Genomic DNA, 18,092 nt, shown 5'->3' on the forward strand with positions numbered 1-18,092 from the left:
CACGGATTTGAATATGCAAATGTTCTGGATTAGGAATTAAAGTTTCGGATTTGGATTGGATTAGGACATATAAATTCCGAATCCGCTCATCTCTGCAATCCGCCAAACCCTATATTTTCAATTGTCATTGTCAATTCATGATGACGCCACAATTAAATATTCGTGAAGTCATGGTTGAAAAAAAACAATAAAAACATGTTTTAAACAAGGTTGTTTTAAATTGATTTTTGTTTCAAATGCAACCCTACCTACGTCCTCGCCCTCGCGAGAAGCGACTGTCGAATGTTGTGGCCTTTCCGACTTGATGGAGCGTTGCGTTCCCTGGTAATGCGGCGATTATATGGGAATTGCGAATCATATGATACATAAATAGACCAGCATATTACAGAGTATACTAACGATTACCTTCAAATTTGTTCGCGTATTCGTCGTAATAATAATATGCATTTATATTTTCACCCGCTTAGGACACACAACCCACAATGTAGCCTAAATGCGATGTTGAAGGTAAAATTCGAAGTATCAGTATAGTATATCGGTTTATTAAGAATATTCATCACTATAAAACGCCACAAGACTGCGATACAATGAAAAGATAGGAGGTGTCGAAACGACTTGGAGTTGGAGTAGTCTCTGAAATCAGACACCCATCGATAGGGATATTCGGATGATGAAACGACCAAGAACGTTACGTCTTTAATGTGGCATCTATCTCGGGCTCGTGCCCGATGTAACAGCTTGTTCGAGCTTGATCTTTTGGCTGTCATTCACCCTTCGACTATTTTCCTTTCTTTTCATTCGATTTTTTCATCGGGCCAAGAAACACAGCGTACAGTGCGATTCATTATATGCGTCATTCATCAGGTCTTTAACTGTTGTCTTTTACCACCGCCATGAGAACGAGGTAAGCTTGGTACGAGAAACCCAGATAAAGGCTTCAGCAACCGGCGAGAACAGAACCAGGTACGCCTACCCTACATAGATGAAGGTTGATGTCACCACTTTGTCGTAGTCTGTAGGTCGAGCCCCACGTGATAAAACGAGCAGCGGATGGCGGTTTTCGATTTTTAATGTAACCTGACCAGCTCGCTGAGCTATCTAAACACGGACCAGACAAGTAGGATTCTTTCACCGGAACGTGTTACTGGATGCAACCGAATATTGCCTCTGCCAGTCGACAGTAGGGCTGGGCAAAATCGAGTACCTGAGTGATTCGATTCTGAATCACGTATTATGCTTCGAGTCGAGTCGAGTATTCGAGTATCACACATTATGACGTCATAACAGAATGTAATATGTCGAAGTTCAAATATGTACCTTTTATGCCACAGCAAGGAATATAATGCCTGTTATCCACCACATTAAAGATGCTTTGATATTTTTTCGACCATACCGATTTCATTGCACTTCGTGACAAGGTTATGGGATGATTATGACTTCGAAAATGTGTTATTTCACGTAAGCTTTGTAGCTTTGTACTATGTTTCGTATGCTTCAATGCAGCCAATCAGTGTTTAAGCCTTCCACATTGGAAACTAGCATCAAAACTATAATTCTCGTTCATAAATTAACTTTCAATAGCGAGGAGCTTGTAATTTCAGTACTCGAAAATATCGTCTTTTACTACTCGACTCGAATCAATAAAATTAATACTCGATTCAGATTCGAGTACTCGAATCATTGTGCCCAGCCCTAGTCGACAGTCGACGAGCATGTCCACATTCAAGTCGAAATACAAGCAATTACTACTAAATAAATACAGTCCATCCTCGAGATTACCGGACAACGACTGACCTATCGATCACGCTTCCCATGACATGCCGCCCTATTTCTTGTCGCTTCTTTTTTCTATACTATCTTCTTTACTTTCATTCAGTGTACGTACATACCTCCTCTTTACATCGCCTAGGCCTAGGTGGGTGTCAGATTCCATAGACTACTCCTTGTCGCTTCGACATCTTCCTGATAGGGATGGTGTGAACCTCTGAAAGGTTCGGGTTCGTGTGAACGCGAACCTTTTTGAAAGGTTCTGTGTGAACGCGAACGTGAACCTCGTGACGTCATGTGACGTCATATTGCTAATTCATCCCTGCATTTCAGTGAAGTGATCGCCTTGCAATACCTAGCGACGATTCGGGTCACATAATGCCACAATGATGAAATACCTATTGATGTTTTAAACGTCTACAGATGTATCAACTGGGGCAATAAATTGATATTATCTTCCCAGAAAATCAATATCTTGCGTCGCTTTGCCGCTATTTCGACGAGAACTTGCAAGGAATATAAGCTTACGCCTTACGGTCAAGGTCAGACCGGACAATGTATTCGGCGCCCCGAGGATTGCTAAGTTGATATTGAGCAGAGTGTAAAACGGTTTCCCTACTTGGTACCGATATTACCCCTTTAACAAGTGGGCCATTCCCAACCTGGACAACAAAAGTTGGAACCACCTAATTCCCAAATCTTCTGAAATTTGGTACATGCATAGATGAGTTAATTTCGAACATAATAAAGTTTATTTGAGGAAAATTGATCCCCGTGGTCAAAAGTTATGTCATTTTGAAAAATTGACGATTTTCTGCTCATTTTAGCTCTGCAGCCTTCAGGTTTGTCAATGTAAAATTCAAAAAGGTGTAAACAAATGTTGGATTACAGTTGAGATTTGGCACTGGGTTTTCTAAGTAGCTAGTATATTGGTCTATATTCCAATGTGGTATTGAATGCCATGCGGTGTAGTGATAAAGGTTAAATTGAGGCGAAACTTGTTCGGTGTTCTGAAATCGGTCAAGCGTTACACAATTTAGAATGCGAATTGAGCAAAACCTTATAAGTATATTCAAGCGAGTAGGGTATCATATGAAAGCTGGTTACAAAGACAATTTTCCCTGGCTTTTTCATTTTGGTTTTTTGACTGTAAGGTGGGGCAATCGCAATCTCAAGAGTACACTGCATTTGTACATAGATATGCTCAAGTTTGGAATATGGTAAACCGATGGTTCCCATACTTTTTTGACTCAACACACCTTGTTAAGCTCAACTTATATTCATCACTATCCCTAAAGACTATATGTCAATTTCCAAGAACCCATTTGAAACCAAGAGCTGTTCCTTGGGTATATATTAATGAGAATAGCTACCCATTGGTCCCCCCGTTTACCCGTCCGATGCTAAATTTCTCAACTTTGACATTCAGAGTTATATTTTTTTAACAAAGAGCAGAAACTCTACCGATGGTGCTCTGAATGTCAAAGTATGGAAATTCATTGGATTAGTCCGGAGTTCACTGGCAATGGACATTAAATAATTATCGATATGGACAGTTCAACGGGGGTATTTCGCCGTCAGCTAGTTCGTTACGACTATGCATGTGACTGCGACCAGACTACATAAGTAATCGAAATGCAGCCGGGAATAGCAAAAAGTTTGGCCATTCGTGCTTTATTTTCTGAAAAGTTTTGTCAGGTATCGTGCGCAGCTCATAGTTCAAAATAGAATGAAAGTGATGATCTTAATTTTTGTTGTATTTGCATTTCTTCAATAACATATTATTTCTTCTGTGGTAACTATGCTCGTCGCCCATGTTAGCACAGCGTTGTACTGACGTAGAGTTATCCAAACGCGGTTAATAAACTGCGTTGCCGAGGCCCCGGCGTTGCCTATTTTTATCTCGATATTGAAGCCCGCGGAAATTTGAAAAATTCCCCGCGACCCGTTTTGAGTTGGCTACCCCCTGGGACCTGGGTCACCCATACTACCGTCGTTAACCCGCACCTATATTGAATTTCCTTACTTTGACATTCAGAGAACTATAGGTAGAGTTTCTGCTGAAATATATAACTCTGAATGTCAAAGTTGAGAAACTTAGCAACGGACGGATAAACGACGGGAGCAATGGGTATAGCTATTCTCATCGTCATCATTGGTTTATTAGCAATTTTATCAGTTCAATACACCACAGAAATGCAATACAATGAAAGATAGGAAGGTGTCGAAGCGATTTGGAGTAGTGTATGAAATCGGACACCCACCTTTGGCCTAGGCGATGTAAAGAGGGGCATGCACAGGCCGTGTTATTTTTGGCATATGCCAAAACTGCCAAAAATAACTTATTTTTGGCATTTTTCGATTTTTATTTTTGGCAGTTTTGGCATCGTCCTCTAAATAGATAGTTTCAGCCTCGAATTAGTCACAAAAACGCTTTATTTGGGCTAGTTTGTCAAAAGACACCACAAAATGTGCAGCATCCACGTATAATCAGTGCCAACAAACAATAAGAAAAAGGAAAAACCTAACGATTTCATAGGTTAATAATATCAAACGAAACCACAAAATGTGCAGTATCCATCGGTGCCAATGAGCAAAAAAAAAAGAAAGAAAAGTCTAACAAACACGCTCAACAGCTGATTGTTACAGCTGTTGAATAGACTTAAATCGTTTGCACTGTAACAGTGCTTCCAAACTCAGGTCAACTAAGTTTCTGCTAAATTCTTTTCTCGCCCAGCGAATCTGGGAAATATCGGCTTCAACAGTAGCCGTTGAGGGAAAGAATGTTGCCAGTCATCCACAAAAGGTTTTCAGAGCTTCAAAATCTTTGGAGGGCCGAACCGGCTTCCATGCATCATGAAAAGAGATCACTTCGCCAGTGCCATCGATCTCATCGCGGAAAGAATTTTCTTCCCGATCCTTTTCCGGGAGTTTCATGTGTCGTCTCTCAACACCTTCTATTTAGTAGCCCGACTATCATTTCTCCTTCACTCTGCCGATATATATTCGGAGGACTTTTGTCACTTCAGGTGGCTTTAATATTACCAACTCGCATGGAAGAGTCCTGGGAAGGTTAGCTTGTTTAAGAACATTGACGCAACAATACTGTCTGGCAAAACGAGACTATGCGGCTCAGAAATAGCCAGACAGTTTGTTGCGTCACAATGTTCAACTCGATCACGATGCAAAAATTGTGGGTGATTTTGGGGCTTCCAGTTCGATGAGCAGAATATATTTCAGATTTTAATAATCAGTACTGCGGCAGCTTCTCATTGATACCCCGTTTTATCAAATTTAGTGCTCGACAAGCCGGTCAAAAATGGTTGTAAAACTGCCTTTGGACAAATGGAAAGTATGACGTAAACCAAATGCAGTCAGCCGTTCAATCTCGCTGTGCCCACACCATTTAGGACACCATGCTTTCACCCCTAATGGGTGGGCTGGACCCAGATTAAGAAACCTGCCTTTCACAAACGCTCTTCTCGCTTGTAACGAGGTCCTGCTAACACAACACCATGAACGAAATACACTATTTGACAGGCCGTGTTATTTTTGGCATATGCCAAAAATTGCTTATTTTTGGCATTTTCAAATTTTTATTTTTGGCAGTTTTGGCATCTGGCTCCTGAAATGCCAAAAATAACACGGCCTGGGCATGCACATTAGGGCTTTTCAAAAATAACCTTTTTACCTGAATCTGGCAGGTTACTTGATTAAATCGTTAGGCTGCCTTAAAAAACGACGCACACCAAACTTGAATACATTCCAACCAATATTCGCGGATTTCGTAGAGTTTGAAAATTTTGAATTTGCCTGAAAATGCAAAAAAAAAATTTTTCAAATTTTTATTTCAACCTTATGAAATTGTTGCGCTGTCTTCAAAAACGATGGAAAACAAATTTGACTCAATTCCAAGCTGCAGAAGCGGAGTTATACAAGTTTTTTGATGATAATTCTGGGATGATACACCAATCAAGGATAATCCCAGAATTATCAAAGGAAAACTGAAATAACTCCACTTCTACGGCTTCGAATTGAGTCAAATTTGTTTTGCATCGTTTTTGAAGACAGCGCAACAATTTCATAAGGTCGGAAGGAAAATTCGAAAAAAAATTTTTGTTGCATTTCTAGGCAAATTCAAAATTTTCAAACACTACGAAATCCGCGAATATTGGTTGGAATGAATTCAAATTTGGTGTGCGTCGTTTTCTACGGTTTAATCAAGTAACCTGCAAGATTCAAGAAAAAAGGTCATTTTTGAACAGCCCTAATGCACATCATCATCAGCATTGGTTTATTAGCAATTTTATCAGTTCAATGCACCACAGAAATGCTATACAATGAAAGATAGGAAGGTGCTGAAGCGACATTGGAGTAGTCTATGAAATCGGACACCCACCTTATTGGCATAGGCGATGTAAAGAGGAGGCATGTACACTGAATGAAAAGTAAAGAAGATAGTATAGAAAAAGCAAGCGACAAAAATGGGGTGGTATGTCATGGAAGGCGAGATCTGTAGGTCAGTCGTGGTCCGATAATCTTGGCGATGGACTAGTATTCATTTAGTAGTGATTGCTTGGATTCCGACTGGAATGTGGACATCATGCTCGTCGACTGTCGGATAGCCGGTGGAATACTGTTCCACACATCAGGTCCGGCATATTTGATGGAGCTATGATCTTTTCGGTCAATTTGACGACGAGGGCGCGCGTGTGTTGTACTTGTGCGCTTTTGATTCCGAGGTAATAAAGTCATTGAAATATTCTGGGCAACGACCGCGGTGGAACTGATACATAAACTTGGCGATTTCTAGTTTCCACATATCTTATATGTTTAGGACACCGAATCTCTTCAGCAGCGAATTGTTGGTTGGACAACCAGGCTTTGTGGGGCTCTAGCTATGATATGGAGTACCTTATGTTGTAGTTTTTGCAGTGGATCGAGTGCAGTTTTATTGGCAGCCCCCCTTCCCCCAACAATAGAGACCATATTGTAACTTCGATTGGATTAAGGATTTAAAGAGTATCAGAAGAACCCAGGCTGGCATGAAGCGTCCAAGGCTGTAGAACAGGCCGCACTTCGGTGATAATTTAGTGTATAGGGACTGAATATGACTCTTCCAGGACATGTCCGAGTCCAATAAAACCCCGAGATATTTGGCATTATCTGTGTTGGAAACGGGCTGACCAGCGATGTTAACGGTTAGGTTATTGTTTAGATTTCTCATTAATATATACCCAAGTAACAGCTCTTGGTTTCAAATAGGTTGTTCGAAATTGACATATAGTCTTCAGGGATAGTGATGAATATAAGTTGAGCTTAACAAGGTGTGTTGAGTCAAAAAAGTATGGGAACCATCGGTTTACCATATTCCAAACTTAAGCATATTTATGTACAAATGCAGTGTACTCTTGAGATTGCGATTGCCCCACCTTACAGTCAAAAAACCAAAATGAAAAAGCCAGGGAAAATGGTCTTTGTAGCCAGCTTTCATATGATACCCTACTCGCTTGAATATACTAATAACGTTTTGCTCAATTCGCATTCTAAATTGTGTAACGCTTGACCGATTTCAGACCACCGACCAAGTTTCGCCTCAATTTAACCTTTATCACTACACCGCATGGCATTCAATACCACATGGGAATATAGACCAATATACGAGCTACTCAGAAAACCCCGTGCCAAATCTCAACTGTAGTCCAACATGTGTTTACACCTTTTTGAATTTTGCATTGATCAACCCGAAGGCTGCAGAGCTAAAATGAGCAGAAAATCGTCAATTTTTCAAAATGACATAACTTTTGACCCCGGGGATCAATTTTCCTCAAATAAACTTTATTATGTTCGAAATTAACTCCTCTATGCATGTACCAAATTTCAGAAGATTTGAGAATGTGGTGGTTCCAACTTTTGTTGTCCAGGTTGGGAATGGCCCAAGTTATACTGGAGTAGCTAACATCCCAATCTACGGAGCTGGTTTTTATGATACAATAAACATTTAAAATCGGGATTGACCCCGTACGCCTGTTAGATTTTTTACATCAGACAACGATATCAATTTCATTGATTGGTTGGATAAGAGTCATTCGCTGACTACCTACCTACCTACACGTAATGTTTCGCTCTTGATGTTGTGTGATTGCGGGTCAAGCTCACAGCAGAGATGAGTCACGTATAAATATTCGCAAACGGAAAGCTGGATATTTCGAGCAAACAATTGTAACAAAGCAAGTAAAATGTTTGAGATTGTCAAGGTGCATGCTCGTTTAGTGTTGATTTTCATGCTGCCAGCGCCATGCATATACCGGGCCCGCAGTTGAAATGCAATAAATTTCAACGGAAGATGCTGCAATGAAGTGAAAATTGTAATCTATGAAAAAGGTTCACAATGCAGAACCTATTAAGGTTCGTTTGTGAACGTGAACCTCTAAATATCTGACGTTCACACATAGAACGCGAACGTGAACCTCACGTTCACACCATCCCTACTTCCTGTCTTTTCATTGCATCGCATTTTTGTGGTGTATTGAACTGATAAAATTGCTAATAAACCAATGATGATGATGATGGTGATGATGATGCCATTTCCAGATTTCTAACCAGAACCGTTTGGATTCGGATTCCGCTAATCTCGGTTCTATATATACCGGAAAAAATAATGAGATTCTCAAGATTACACGAGTACTGAAATACCAGCAGTGTACAGAGATACAATACTTCGTAAGAATATATATGCTCGGTGTTTTAAATATAATGGTTTAGTTCTCTCGAATTTTGTATGATGCATTGGCCATGATGATCGAGGACACAAGATATTTATGTTGTACTGTATGTATATTTCCGATTATAATTTTGTGCTGTAATTCCACCATTCTGCGCCTCAACGAGCCGAGAGAGGAGACGAGAGACACGAGACTAGCGAGTTCTTGTTCTGGTAAGATCAGGGACGTATTTGAAGAAAGCGAGCTTTCAGTATTAAATGGTTGTAGTGCTCACCAGCTCAAGATGCAGAGCAACACTGATTGGGATTCGGTGACATACTTGCGCAAGGCGAAGCCCAAGCCTGGAGCCGCGAAATCAAGCCAAGCCGTGAATGCGGCTATGCGTCGTGGCGGCGAAGACGTGGAAACCAAGCAAAAATTCGGCGCGGCACAGAACAAAAAGGCCGCGACAACGAAAAACACGGCTAAACTCGACAGGGAAACGGAAGAATTGCACCATGACACGATCTCTCTCGATGTCGGCCGTATTATACAGAAAGGGAGACAGGAAAAAGGCTTGACACAAAAAGAGTTGGCTACCAAAATAAATGAGAAACCGCAAGTAATTAACGAGTACGAGCGAGGCGCTGCGATACCAAATAACCAAGTGATGGGTAAGATTGAGCGTGCCATTGGATTGAAATTGCGTGGCAAAGACAAAGGTAAACCGTTCGGCCAGAAAAAGTAGAGACTCCAGCAGCAAGTGTACTGGTACTCTGGCAGTCTGGCTCCCTGTGTTTTAGTGTTGATAGTTTTGAATAATTGACGAAAGCAGGTGTTGGGGATTTTACTGAGCTATGTTCTGTCTCTTTGTTTGTCGATGTCTGTTTTCTCTGACTTTGTGAATTTTGTACATGAATCTAACCGGCCCATGACTTAATTCAGAAATTGCACATATTTCAAGAACATATTTCAAGAACATATTTGTTCACTAGGTGGCTGTTTAGGACTCGAGTAACTATTTTAATTGTATTAGTAAACTGATCAACGACACTTAGGTATGTATCGGTGTTTTAAACTTTCGGCAAACAGTGTTGAGTTTCATTGAAGTTCTGTGTTGACACCAAAAGCTGGAACAACATTAGGTATTTGCATGTAGTTGGTGATACGGAAACGTTTTTTGATTTCTTCAGGATGACACCAGTTTACTTTTGTGGAAGTTTAATGTCTCTGTCGGTATTTACTAGGTTATTGCTTGCTTACGATGATACTACGATGATCGATGAAAATCATTTTTTTGAAAGCTGCTAATTTTGAATTTATGATATAGGCCTAGTCAGTGCTGTGGTCTGTGGATACCAATTCAGATGATGAGTGGTCCTGTAAAAATTTTGTTTGATGAAGCTAATAAGAAACCCTAGACTTGGTGTGGATTGGACATAGCTATTTTGAAACATCAACGGATTCGCTGATCTTGAGCTGTGCACAATCTAATGGTGCAAAATTTGAAAAAGTACTTGAATAAATTGACGAAATTATGTGATGCTAAAAAAATATGCATTCATTTCCCATTTACCCATTACAATAGTTCAGTTTCGCTTGTATACTTTAACACAGGTCATTTTGGGATGTGCCTCTTGCTTTATTTCGGCATCAAAATGCATTCAATCATCGGGTGTTTTGACCGTGCAAACTAACCTAAAATGCTATCAAGTCTGCTCTCTGCTTATTAGACCTAGAATTTTTTGGAGGGCTGATATATATATGTGTTCTATCTACTGGCCTTCCTGAAGTGTACAAATTCATAAATTTTCGATCCTGATTTCGGATTTTGAAGCCTTCGTTTCAAACGTGTAAATATGTGTTATCGTGTGTATCTGAGTTGGTTACAGTCGTACCGAAAAGTACGTTGACGCTTGTTATCTGTTATTTGCATCAGTGTGTTATGTTCATCGCAGCGCAAGACGAAACGATTTGCAGCATATCACCGCGCTGCCGCTTTGAGATGTGATAATTCGTGAATTTATCTGCTGCTTTCACACGTCCAATCGTTCAGTAGTGTTTCTCGATCGAATTTCAGATTTATCTAGTATCTTTCTCGTATTAGGCTATCCGAACAATGGAGGAAGGAGAGATAGATCGCGACAGCGCAATCCACACCGAAGACCAGAGACGCGGCGATGGAGACCAGGCCGTTAAATCGACTGAAGACTCCGGTAAAGAGGATGGGGAAATAGAGGATGGTGCGAAAACAGCTGATTCAGACTCTCAAAACGAAGAGCTGGATACAAAAACATCTTCCAATACCGCTGTTGCTGACATTGTTCTTGACGATAAAGACGATGGTGAAGTGCAAGATGTTTCGGAAACTGCTAAGGCAGACTCTCAGAATGAAGAGCAGGATACCAAAACATCTTGCGATGCCGCTGTTGTCGAAACTGTAACGGCCACGCCATCGGAAGTAGTAAAATGCGACAATGAAACCGCTGATTCGGAAGTACCTCAAAGGACTCCGACAGAAGAAGAGGACAATGATGATAGGAACACTGCAGGCGCGCACACAGAAGAAGAGGGTGAATTGGTGGATTCAGACGATTTGGGGCTGACTCACAATATTTCGACCGAAGAATCTAAAAACGTATCCGGAATTGAAACAAGAGAATCCAAAAGAAACACAACAGAAGAAGAAGGTGAATTAGGAGATTCAGACGATTTGGGGGTAACTGGCAATATTCCGACAGAAGACTCTAAAAATATATCCGGAAATAAAACAATAGAAATGGAAAACGTCGATGGAGACGCAGCAAATAGACACACAGAAGAAGAAGGCGAATTGGAAGATTCCGATGAAGATATACCCTCGAACAATGATAACGATAAAGAAATGAAAGAAATTACTTCGGCCGGGGGCACGAAACACGCTAGAATTGAATTTGACGAAGCGAGACCTGAAGACGAGCAACTCGACTACGGCGAAGACGAATTAGAAGAGAGTTTAAAGCACGCCCAGGCGGCTGAAATCAGAGTAGAAAAATCTGACGGCGAAGCGGATAGCGATAGTGAGGGGGAGATAAAAAGTGACGCTGGCGATGACTTTGAGGAGGGCGAAACCAGGGACCATCCTTTAGACGTGCCCCGCGAGAGGAAGAAAGTGTGCAGGTTTTTCGAGCTGGGTAACTGCACTTGGGGGGACAGGTGCCGGTACATGCACCCCGGGGTTAACGATAAAGGGAATTATGACATGTTCTGCGACGAACCACCGCAGAGACGTCAGCCGCCGCGGAATTTTCATCCGCCCCCACATCACCCGGATCCATTCTGGGAAGAGCCCCCGGCTTTTATACCCCCGCCCGTGGCCGAAACGGCTTGGGAAAAGGGACTGCGTCACGCGAAAGAAATGAAAAAGCGAGCGTTACAGCGTAAAGTGCAGGAGCCTGATTTTTTGCAGAAGCGCGAAGTAATCTCGACGATCGGTGCGTTAAACGAAGACCGAGACATGGAGTTTGTGAACACGGCCCCGCTGTCTAATAAGGGGTACAACCCCTTTAAAGAGGATGAAGTGGGTGAATACGCGACCCCGACACCGGAAGAGGCGCGTAGGCATTTGATGAGAGACCGTAGACCTCCGCCCATGCATCGCCACCCGGAAAAAGATCATCCTCGCTTACCCCCACCGGGGCATATGATTCACCCAGACATCCGTAGAGATCGTAGGCCGCCATCGCCTAGACACGAACGTTACCCGCCCGACATGCAGTCGAGAAGAGACCGCGATCATCATCGAGGGTTACCCCCGAACGAGATAGGTTTTAACCCGCATTTTGGGGATAGACGGGACCGGCACGAATTTCCAACCGGGGTTAACGTGGGCCACGGTGTTCACCCTAATGATGGTGGTCTCAGAAGGGAGCACGGTATAGATAGAGTGAAGGACGATAGACACTTGGACGGGGTGAATAAAAATGTTCAAAACGGTGCCCCGTCGGGGCAGGGGCAGACTTGGGCTGACCCTTGGGAGCGTGGGCGGCCGCAAGCTAAAGGACGTAACAAACCCAAATCTGTCTCATCTTCGTCTTCTGATTCGAGTTCGGGATCATCGTCAAGGTCGTCATCGTCTGGGTCGTCGCGGTCCAGTGATTCGGGCAGTAGCAAGTCATCGTCGTCTGGGTCGGACTCGAGCTCGTACTCAAGTCGCGACTCGGATGCTCCGACTGGTCCGGACAGGTGCGGTAAGAAAAAGGTACTGGCTACTGTCAAGCAACGTAACGCGGCGCCACGGAAAACAACGCTACCCGCGCCAGTCAACGTAAAACCAGTGATGCCGTTGATTAAAACAGAGCAGATTGCTGCAGTCCAGGGGGTTAAGCTGGTGTCTGCATTGCCTGTGAAAAAACAGGGGTTGGTTAAACACACAGTGTTGCCAAATCAGACTGCGGCGATACCTGCGGTGCCGAAAAAGGTATCCGTTAAAAAGAAGAAGAAAGAATCTAGCAGCGAATTCTCTCACTCTTCGGACAGTTCCGTGTCTCCTTCTCGGGACCGGGGCAAAGGAAGTTCGGACTCGGGGTCCGGAAGTAGTAGTGGGTCTTCTTCTAGCAGCGGATCTTCCACATCTTCGTCGTCAGATAGCGAAGGCGATAAACCGGCTAATCGCCGAAAACGAGTCCCCGCAAAGCCGGAGGTTGCAGCGGCTCGAAAGGTGCCTGCGGACCGTCCGGTGTCTCCGAGAGGTAAAGTCGCGGTGCCGTCGAAGCCGGGACGTAAAGACGTGAGGATGACGATTATCGACAAGCCCGGAGGTGCTAGGAAGCGTGGCGCGGCAGAAATGGCGGGCCCTGGGCCTAAGAAGCCTTCGAACAGACGCACGGAGCTTTTGGAGCAGCTGAAAGCCGTGGAGGACGCGATAGCGCGGAAACGTGCCAAAATGAACTGACGGCGGCCGTTGAGAATTGACATGCAAGCGATATGCGAGATGTTACACTGTTGAGATGTTGGTTGAGGTTCCCGTGCGTGAGTGTAAGTTTTGAACTGTCATTCGGCGAGTGGGGATTTCAGCCAGAAGAAATATGGTACCAGGGTGATCCGTTTCCGAATCAAGTATTACGCGCCGAGTATCAGTCATTATGACGGCATAGCGGTGCAGATGATTTGGAAAGTTCAAATATGTACCTTTTATATGGCCGCAAAAATATTGCGAGTTATACACCGCATTAGATAGTCTGGTATCTGCAGGTTGGCTGCTATACTTATACATTGTGTCCTTTCTATTAACATACATAGCTTTGTGCTACATGTTACGGATGCTGCGATATGGTCGACCGAGGTTTGAAGGCTTCCGCAGTGCGAAAAAGTATCACAACTATAATTTCAGTGCTCGAAGATATTGTCACTCACTGTTCGACTCGAAGCATTAGAATTAATGCACTATTCAGATTCGAGTGCTCTATTGTGCTCAGACCTAATGGTGACTTATGCTGGCCGAAATCCGAGTAGACCATTATTTCGCTTTGAATCGAGTGCACAATGAGGTGATGAATCGCAACATATTTGTGGTCACGAGAAAAATTGCAATGGTTTCACATCGTCCATAACAATTTCTATTCTTGACCAATACTGTTTCATAGCATCCCGCAACAATGCTGGGGGGTCCATCGCTAGGCAATTTGATAGGAAATTTCGTCCTCACAAAGTTTGTGGCCTTCTGCAGAATGTTTTGTGATGAATCACGGACTATTAGACTATAGATTTCGTGACTCTCAAGGTGGGAATGAATGTGTTTGAATTCTATTTGTCTTTGAAAGAGGGCATTACAAGGCCTAAAGGGCATTACTTGAAAAAAATCGTTTGGTACTGCTCCCTATTCGACTCCAATGATTACTGTTGATACTCAACTCTTGATCTAATACAGAAATCAGTGTCTGGCCCTAATGGCGACGTACGGCGTCATGTTTTGAACGGATACCAATCCTGTAAAGACAAAAAGATGCAAAATTTCAAACTTTACGATGTGCAATGACTTTTGTCATTGTCATGCCATGTATGATTGTTCCAATTACGTTGTCGGCATCGTAGACTACACAGCTCAAATCTAGTGGTCGGCTATAAAAATTTTCGTACGTAATATCTCTTTGCGAACTGCAACTTGTTTTGACGGATTTAAAATCGAATTTACACGTCGTATAGCGTAACTAGTTGCATTGTTGCTTGGCAGTGTATCTGTATGTAACCGAGCCGGTACTGGTCTTTCGATCAAACACATACACTGCCGTATTTCGATACAGCGCTATATTTTTACTTGCGTGAAATAAATGGTATGGAATTGGTCACATTCAGTGTACGTACGATTGTGTGTATGCATATAGGCCATGGAGGTCCATGTGTCAGATGTCTCCTTCCTTTCCTCAGCAATCTCAATTGCGAGTGCCAGATTTTTACTATATTTAACCTGTGATGGCTCAGGTGTCAGAGGCACACTCTCTCTTGAATTTCGGTAGAATAATTTACTGGTATTTTGTGGTGTTGCAATGTAACTGTGACGTCATTTTACATCTGAATCAAGTTTTTGAACCTCAGTTTTTCCCCGATTAGTAAGTGTCGAATGCTATATCAAAAATTGCAGTTTTGAATAATGAATGTATTCAAAACCTGCCATTTAGACTTATAACTGATTTAGTTTGACGGACTTGCCCCTGATGTAGCGTTTTCCTTATCTCAATCCTTTAAGTGTGCTTGTTTGTTTGGGTTGTTGTATTTTTATTCTGAATTTGTAAATTTACTGTTGTGATCCATTGAATACGATCCTTGGGTGCATGAATACGAGTCCCTATAGCTGGTAGTTGAAGTCTATATCGTCACAGTGGAATCAAAGTATCTTATGTCCGTTTTGCACATTTTGAGAAAATTAACCTAACATGAAGTTTTCATCTTCTTTCAGCCATATATTGGCCCCGATTATCTTTGAATAACTGAGACAGACATAACCATGGCCAAGATATGACCGAAAAATGTTCGAAAAGTTGATTTTTTTCAAGTCTTGAAAATGAATCTTCAAAGTTTGAAAACTGGACGTGAGCTACTTTGATTCCACTGCGACGATATCTGCTTTGTCTGGATTTATTACTGCTGCCCCTGCTGTGCATTTTTTTACTGTTTCTGATATGTCCTTATGAATTCCACGGACTTTCACCTTCTATGTGTTTGCTACTGATCCAGCAATTCATCATTTTATTTTATGAAGTAAAAATTTGGATCGACTAGCAAAAAGATGGTTGGACGAATTGTGTCTTGTATCAAAGATACATTTCTTACTACAAAGCGATACTGTGTTAGTTAGGATCATATCTTGAAGGACGCAGTGTATTTGAGTTTGAGGATTCGAAGAGCGGTATGCTGCTATGACCGTACGAGATGGTGTCGCCTGTCATAAAACAGATTGCCGATTATGCCGTCATTCTAGGAAGAATGACTGTGAGGAATAAGAGCTACCAGTAGGTGGCCAAATGTTGGAAAGCTGATGGCTGCGTAAGTGAGATTACAATAGACGGGGCAGAAAAGGACGTGCATGAATTACGTTGTCCGTGTATGCGGATTGATGATCATGAAATGACCATAGTCGAACGCTGAAACGAGTAGAAAAAAATCTGGCCGACCAACGTATTATTACAAGTTTACGACGCGCTTTCGCTCAGTCATTATAGTAGGGCCGATCCACGACGTTGATTGATTGAACGTTGTTTCGGCTCCTTATTATTAGATTTTAATTGTATCGCTATCTTGTAGTGTTTCGAATCGATGAAAATACTAATACACGAATGAAGGTGCACGTTAGATTGGTGGACCGCACATGGTCGTTCTGTTCACTATAGCGAGTGTAGGGGTTGTACGTACAATCTCTATAACAGGGGTCACCAACCTTTTTGCAACCAAGGGCTACTTTTGGGTACTGATTGAAGCGACGGGCTACCATTTACTCCCGCCGTTTACGCGTGGCAGACGGAATTTCCACTTTGATATTCATAGCATTGGCAGGTATCGCATAGCGTTAAGACTTCTAAGAGATTCTTTCAATTCAAAACATCTCATTTCAACCTGCTAGCCACAAAGACCTTTCAAGAAATCACCGTGTCTATATAAATTATTATATACCAACTGTAAGCTCAGATTTTAAAATAAATCACGTCATACGTTAGACTGGACACTGGACAGTGGATATCGTGTTATCTGTTTCTAAATCAGTCAGTGAGAGGCCTGGCATTGAATGCTATCAACTAGTGCGCTGTATTCTGGTATGTAACTTACACTGCAACTCTGAGTGAGTGTTGCAGATGTGCAGTGTGCATTAGTGAGGCGTGTTCTGTGTTTCTTTTTGATCAATGTCGTGTCCGCAAAGGCTAATACACAACGAACCAAACACGCTTGCAACCTTCATCGCTGCTGCGCAAGTGCGCAACTGCGCAGTGCGCATTCACCACTATACTTTTCCTTGTCAACAAGGCGCCAAAAGCTAGCTGCAGCCTTGTAGGCTTTGAGGTGGAGGTAATTTTTCAGTGGTACAATTTCAATCTCAGACTGTTCAGCATCCAGACATGACAGATTTCATTATACTTGACAGCAGCATCGATTACAGAAAGTTAGAAGCATGGTATTATAAACTGCGTTGAGTGTAGAGAGGCAAGCTGTGTCAAAAGACGCAATACGTACTGGGCATACTGCATCTGCTACTACGTCACCGCTATCTGCCACCGGATAGTAATGTTGTTTACTACTTTGGCATTGTCCGGGACGTCGGGCTACCATACCTGAGCTCCCCACCATTTCAAGAAGACCGTGGATGGCATGCCGTCATATCGCATGTATGGAGAGTAGCCTACGCCGTATTCTACGTCTTCGATCTCTTGTTATTCTATTACATGTTGGACGTTGGTATATTACTAATTTTAATCGGGGATATTTTATACCATCATTTTAAGTGTTTATATATATATATGTATTGTCATTTTTAAGTCACATGTTATTGTTTGATTTTACCAAGAATAGCTAAGTCACTCAATTTATATATTCAAAAGCTCACTGGTGATAATTTGACGAATATTGGCAAATGCTGCTATTCGATCTATTTTTAGAGCAGGCTTGCGGGCCACTCATCTGGTCCTCGCGGGCTACCTGGTGCCCGCGGGCACCAGGTTGGTGACCCCTGCTCTATAATATGTTTATTGTTCATATCATTGCATTGTTAGTAGATCGTTTATGGATTTATGAATGACCGACCTGGCTGGCTAACGACGCCTCCTCGCCTGTAATAGTATTCGGTAGCAATCAGTAAGGTTATCGATTTTTTCATCCAAATATCCTAAGTGAAGGAAACAAAAGGAAAATAATAACAGGGCTGCTGCCTTTGCCAGTCAGGCAAATTTCTTGTAAAATCGTTCCGTCAGATGGTGCCATTGCATCATTTTTCATTTGCTATGCTAGGATATTTGCTTGCACGGTTGAGTGGATATTTTGCAAAATTGTTTGGTGCGGGGTGTGCGATTGCTTTTCACTGATGGAGGACCGGGATTAGCAATGATAATGCAGAATGAGACAGGTTGGTTGTCACCTGTCGCTGTTTACAAGGGTTGG

General features: G+C 42.4%; 3 protein-coding genes across 4 annotated transcripts in view; 2 read left to right on the forward strand and 1 right to left on the reverse strand.

Moving 5' to 3' along the window:
* The window catches only part of LOC145436036 (uncharacterized), a 450,309-nt gene that overhangs the window by 153,019 nt on the left and 279,198 nt on the right, over positions 1–18,092 (reverse strand). The window lies entirely within an intron of this gene.
* LOC145436022 (endothelial differentiation-related factor 1-like) lies at positions 8,636–10,552 on the forward strand. Its single transcript, XM_080313309.1, has one exon. It carries the CDS (start codon positions 8,776–8,778, stop codon positions 9,217–9,219), a length of 444 nt encoding a protein of 147 aa, XP_080169435.1. The 5' UTR covers positions 8,636–8,775; the 3' UTR covers positions 9,220–10,552.
* Positions 10,571–14,799, forward strand: LOC145436021 (uncharacterized). Of its 2 annotated transcripts, XM_080313308.1 has the most exons (2): positions 10,571–11,044; positions 11,162–14,799. In XM_080313308.1, exons 1-2 carry the CDS (start codon positions 10,591–10,593, stop codon positions 13,402–13,404), a joined length of 2,697 nt encoding a protein of 898 aa, XP_080169434.1. In that variant the 5' UTR covers positions 10,571–10,590; the 3' UTR covers positions 13,405–14,799. The 2 variants fall into 2 exon arrangements, with proteins under 2 accessions (XP_080169434.1, XP_080169433.1); XM_080313307.1 differs by having other exon boundaries at positions 10,571–14,799.

Source organism: Botryllus schlosseri, chromosome 3, assembly GCF_051294905.1.
Source record: "Botryllus schlosseri isolate E-star chromosome 3, Bs_hap1, whole genome shotgun sequence".
Classification (NCBI taxonomy): domain Eukaryota; kingdom Metazoa; phylum Chordata; class Ascidiacea; order Stolidobranchia; family Styelidae; genus Botryllus; species Botryllus schlosseri.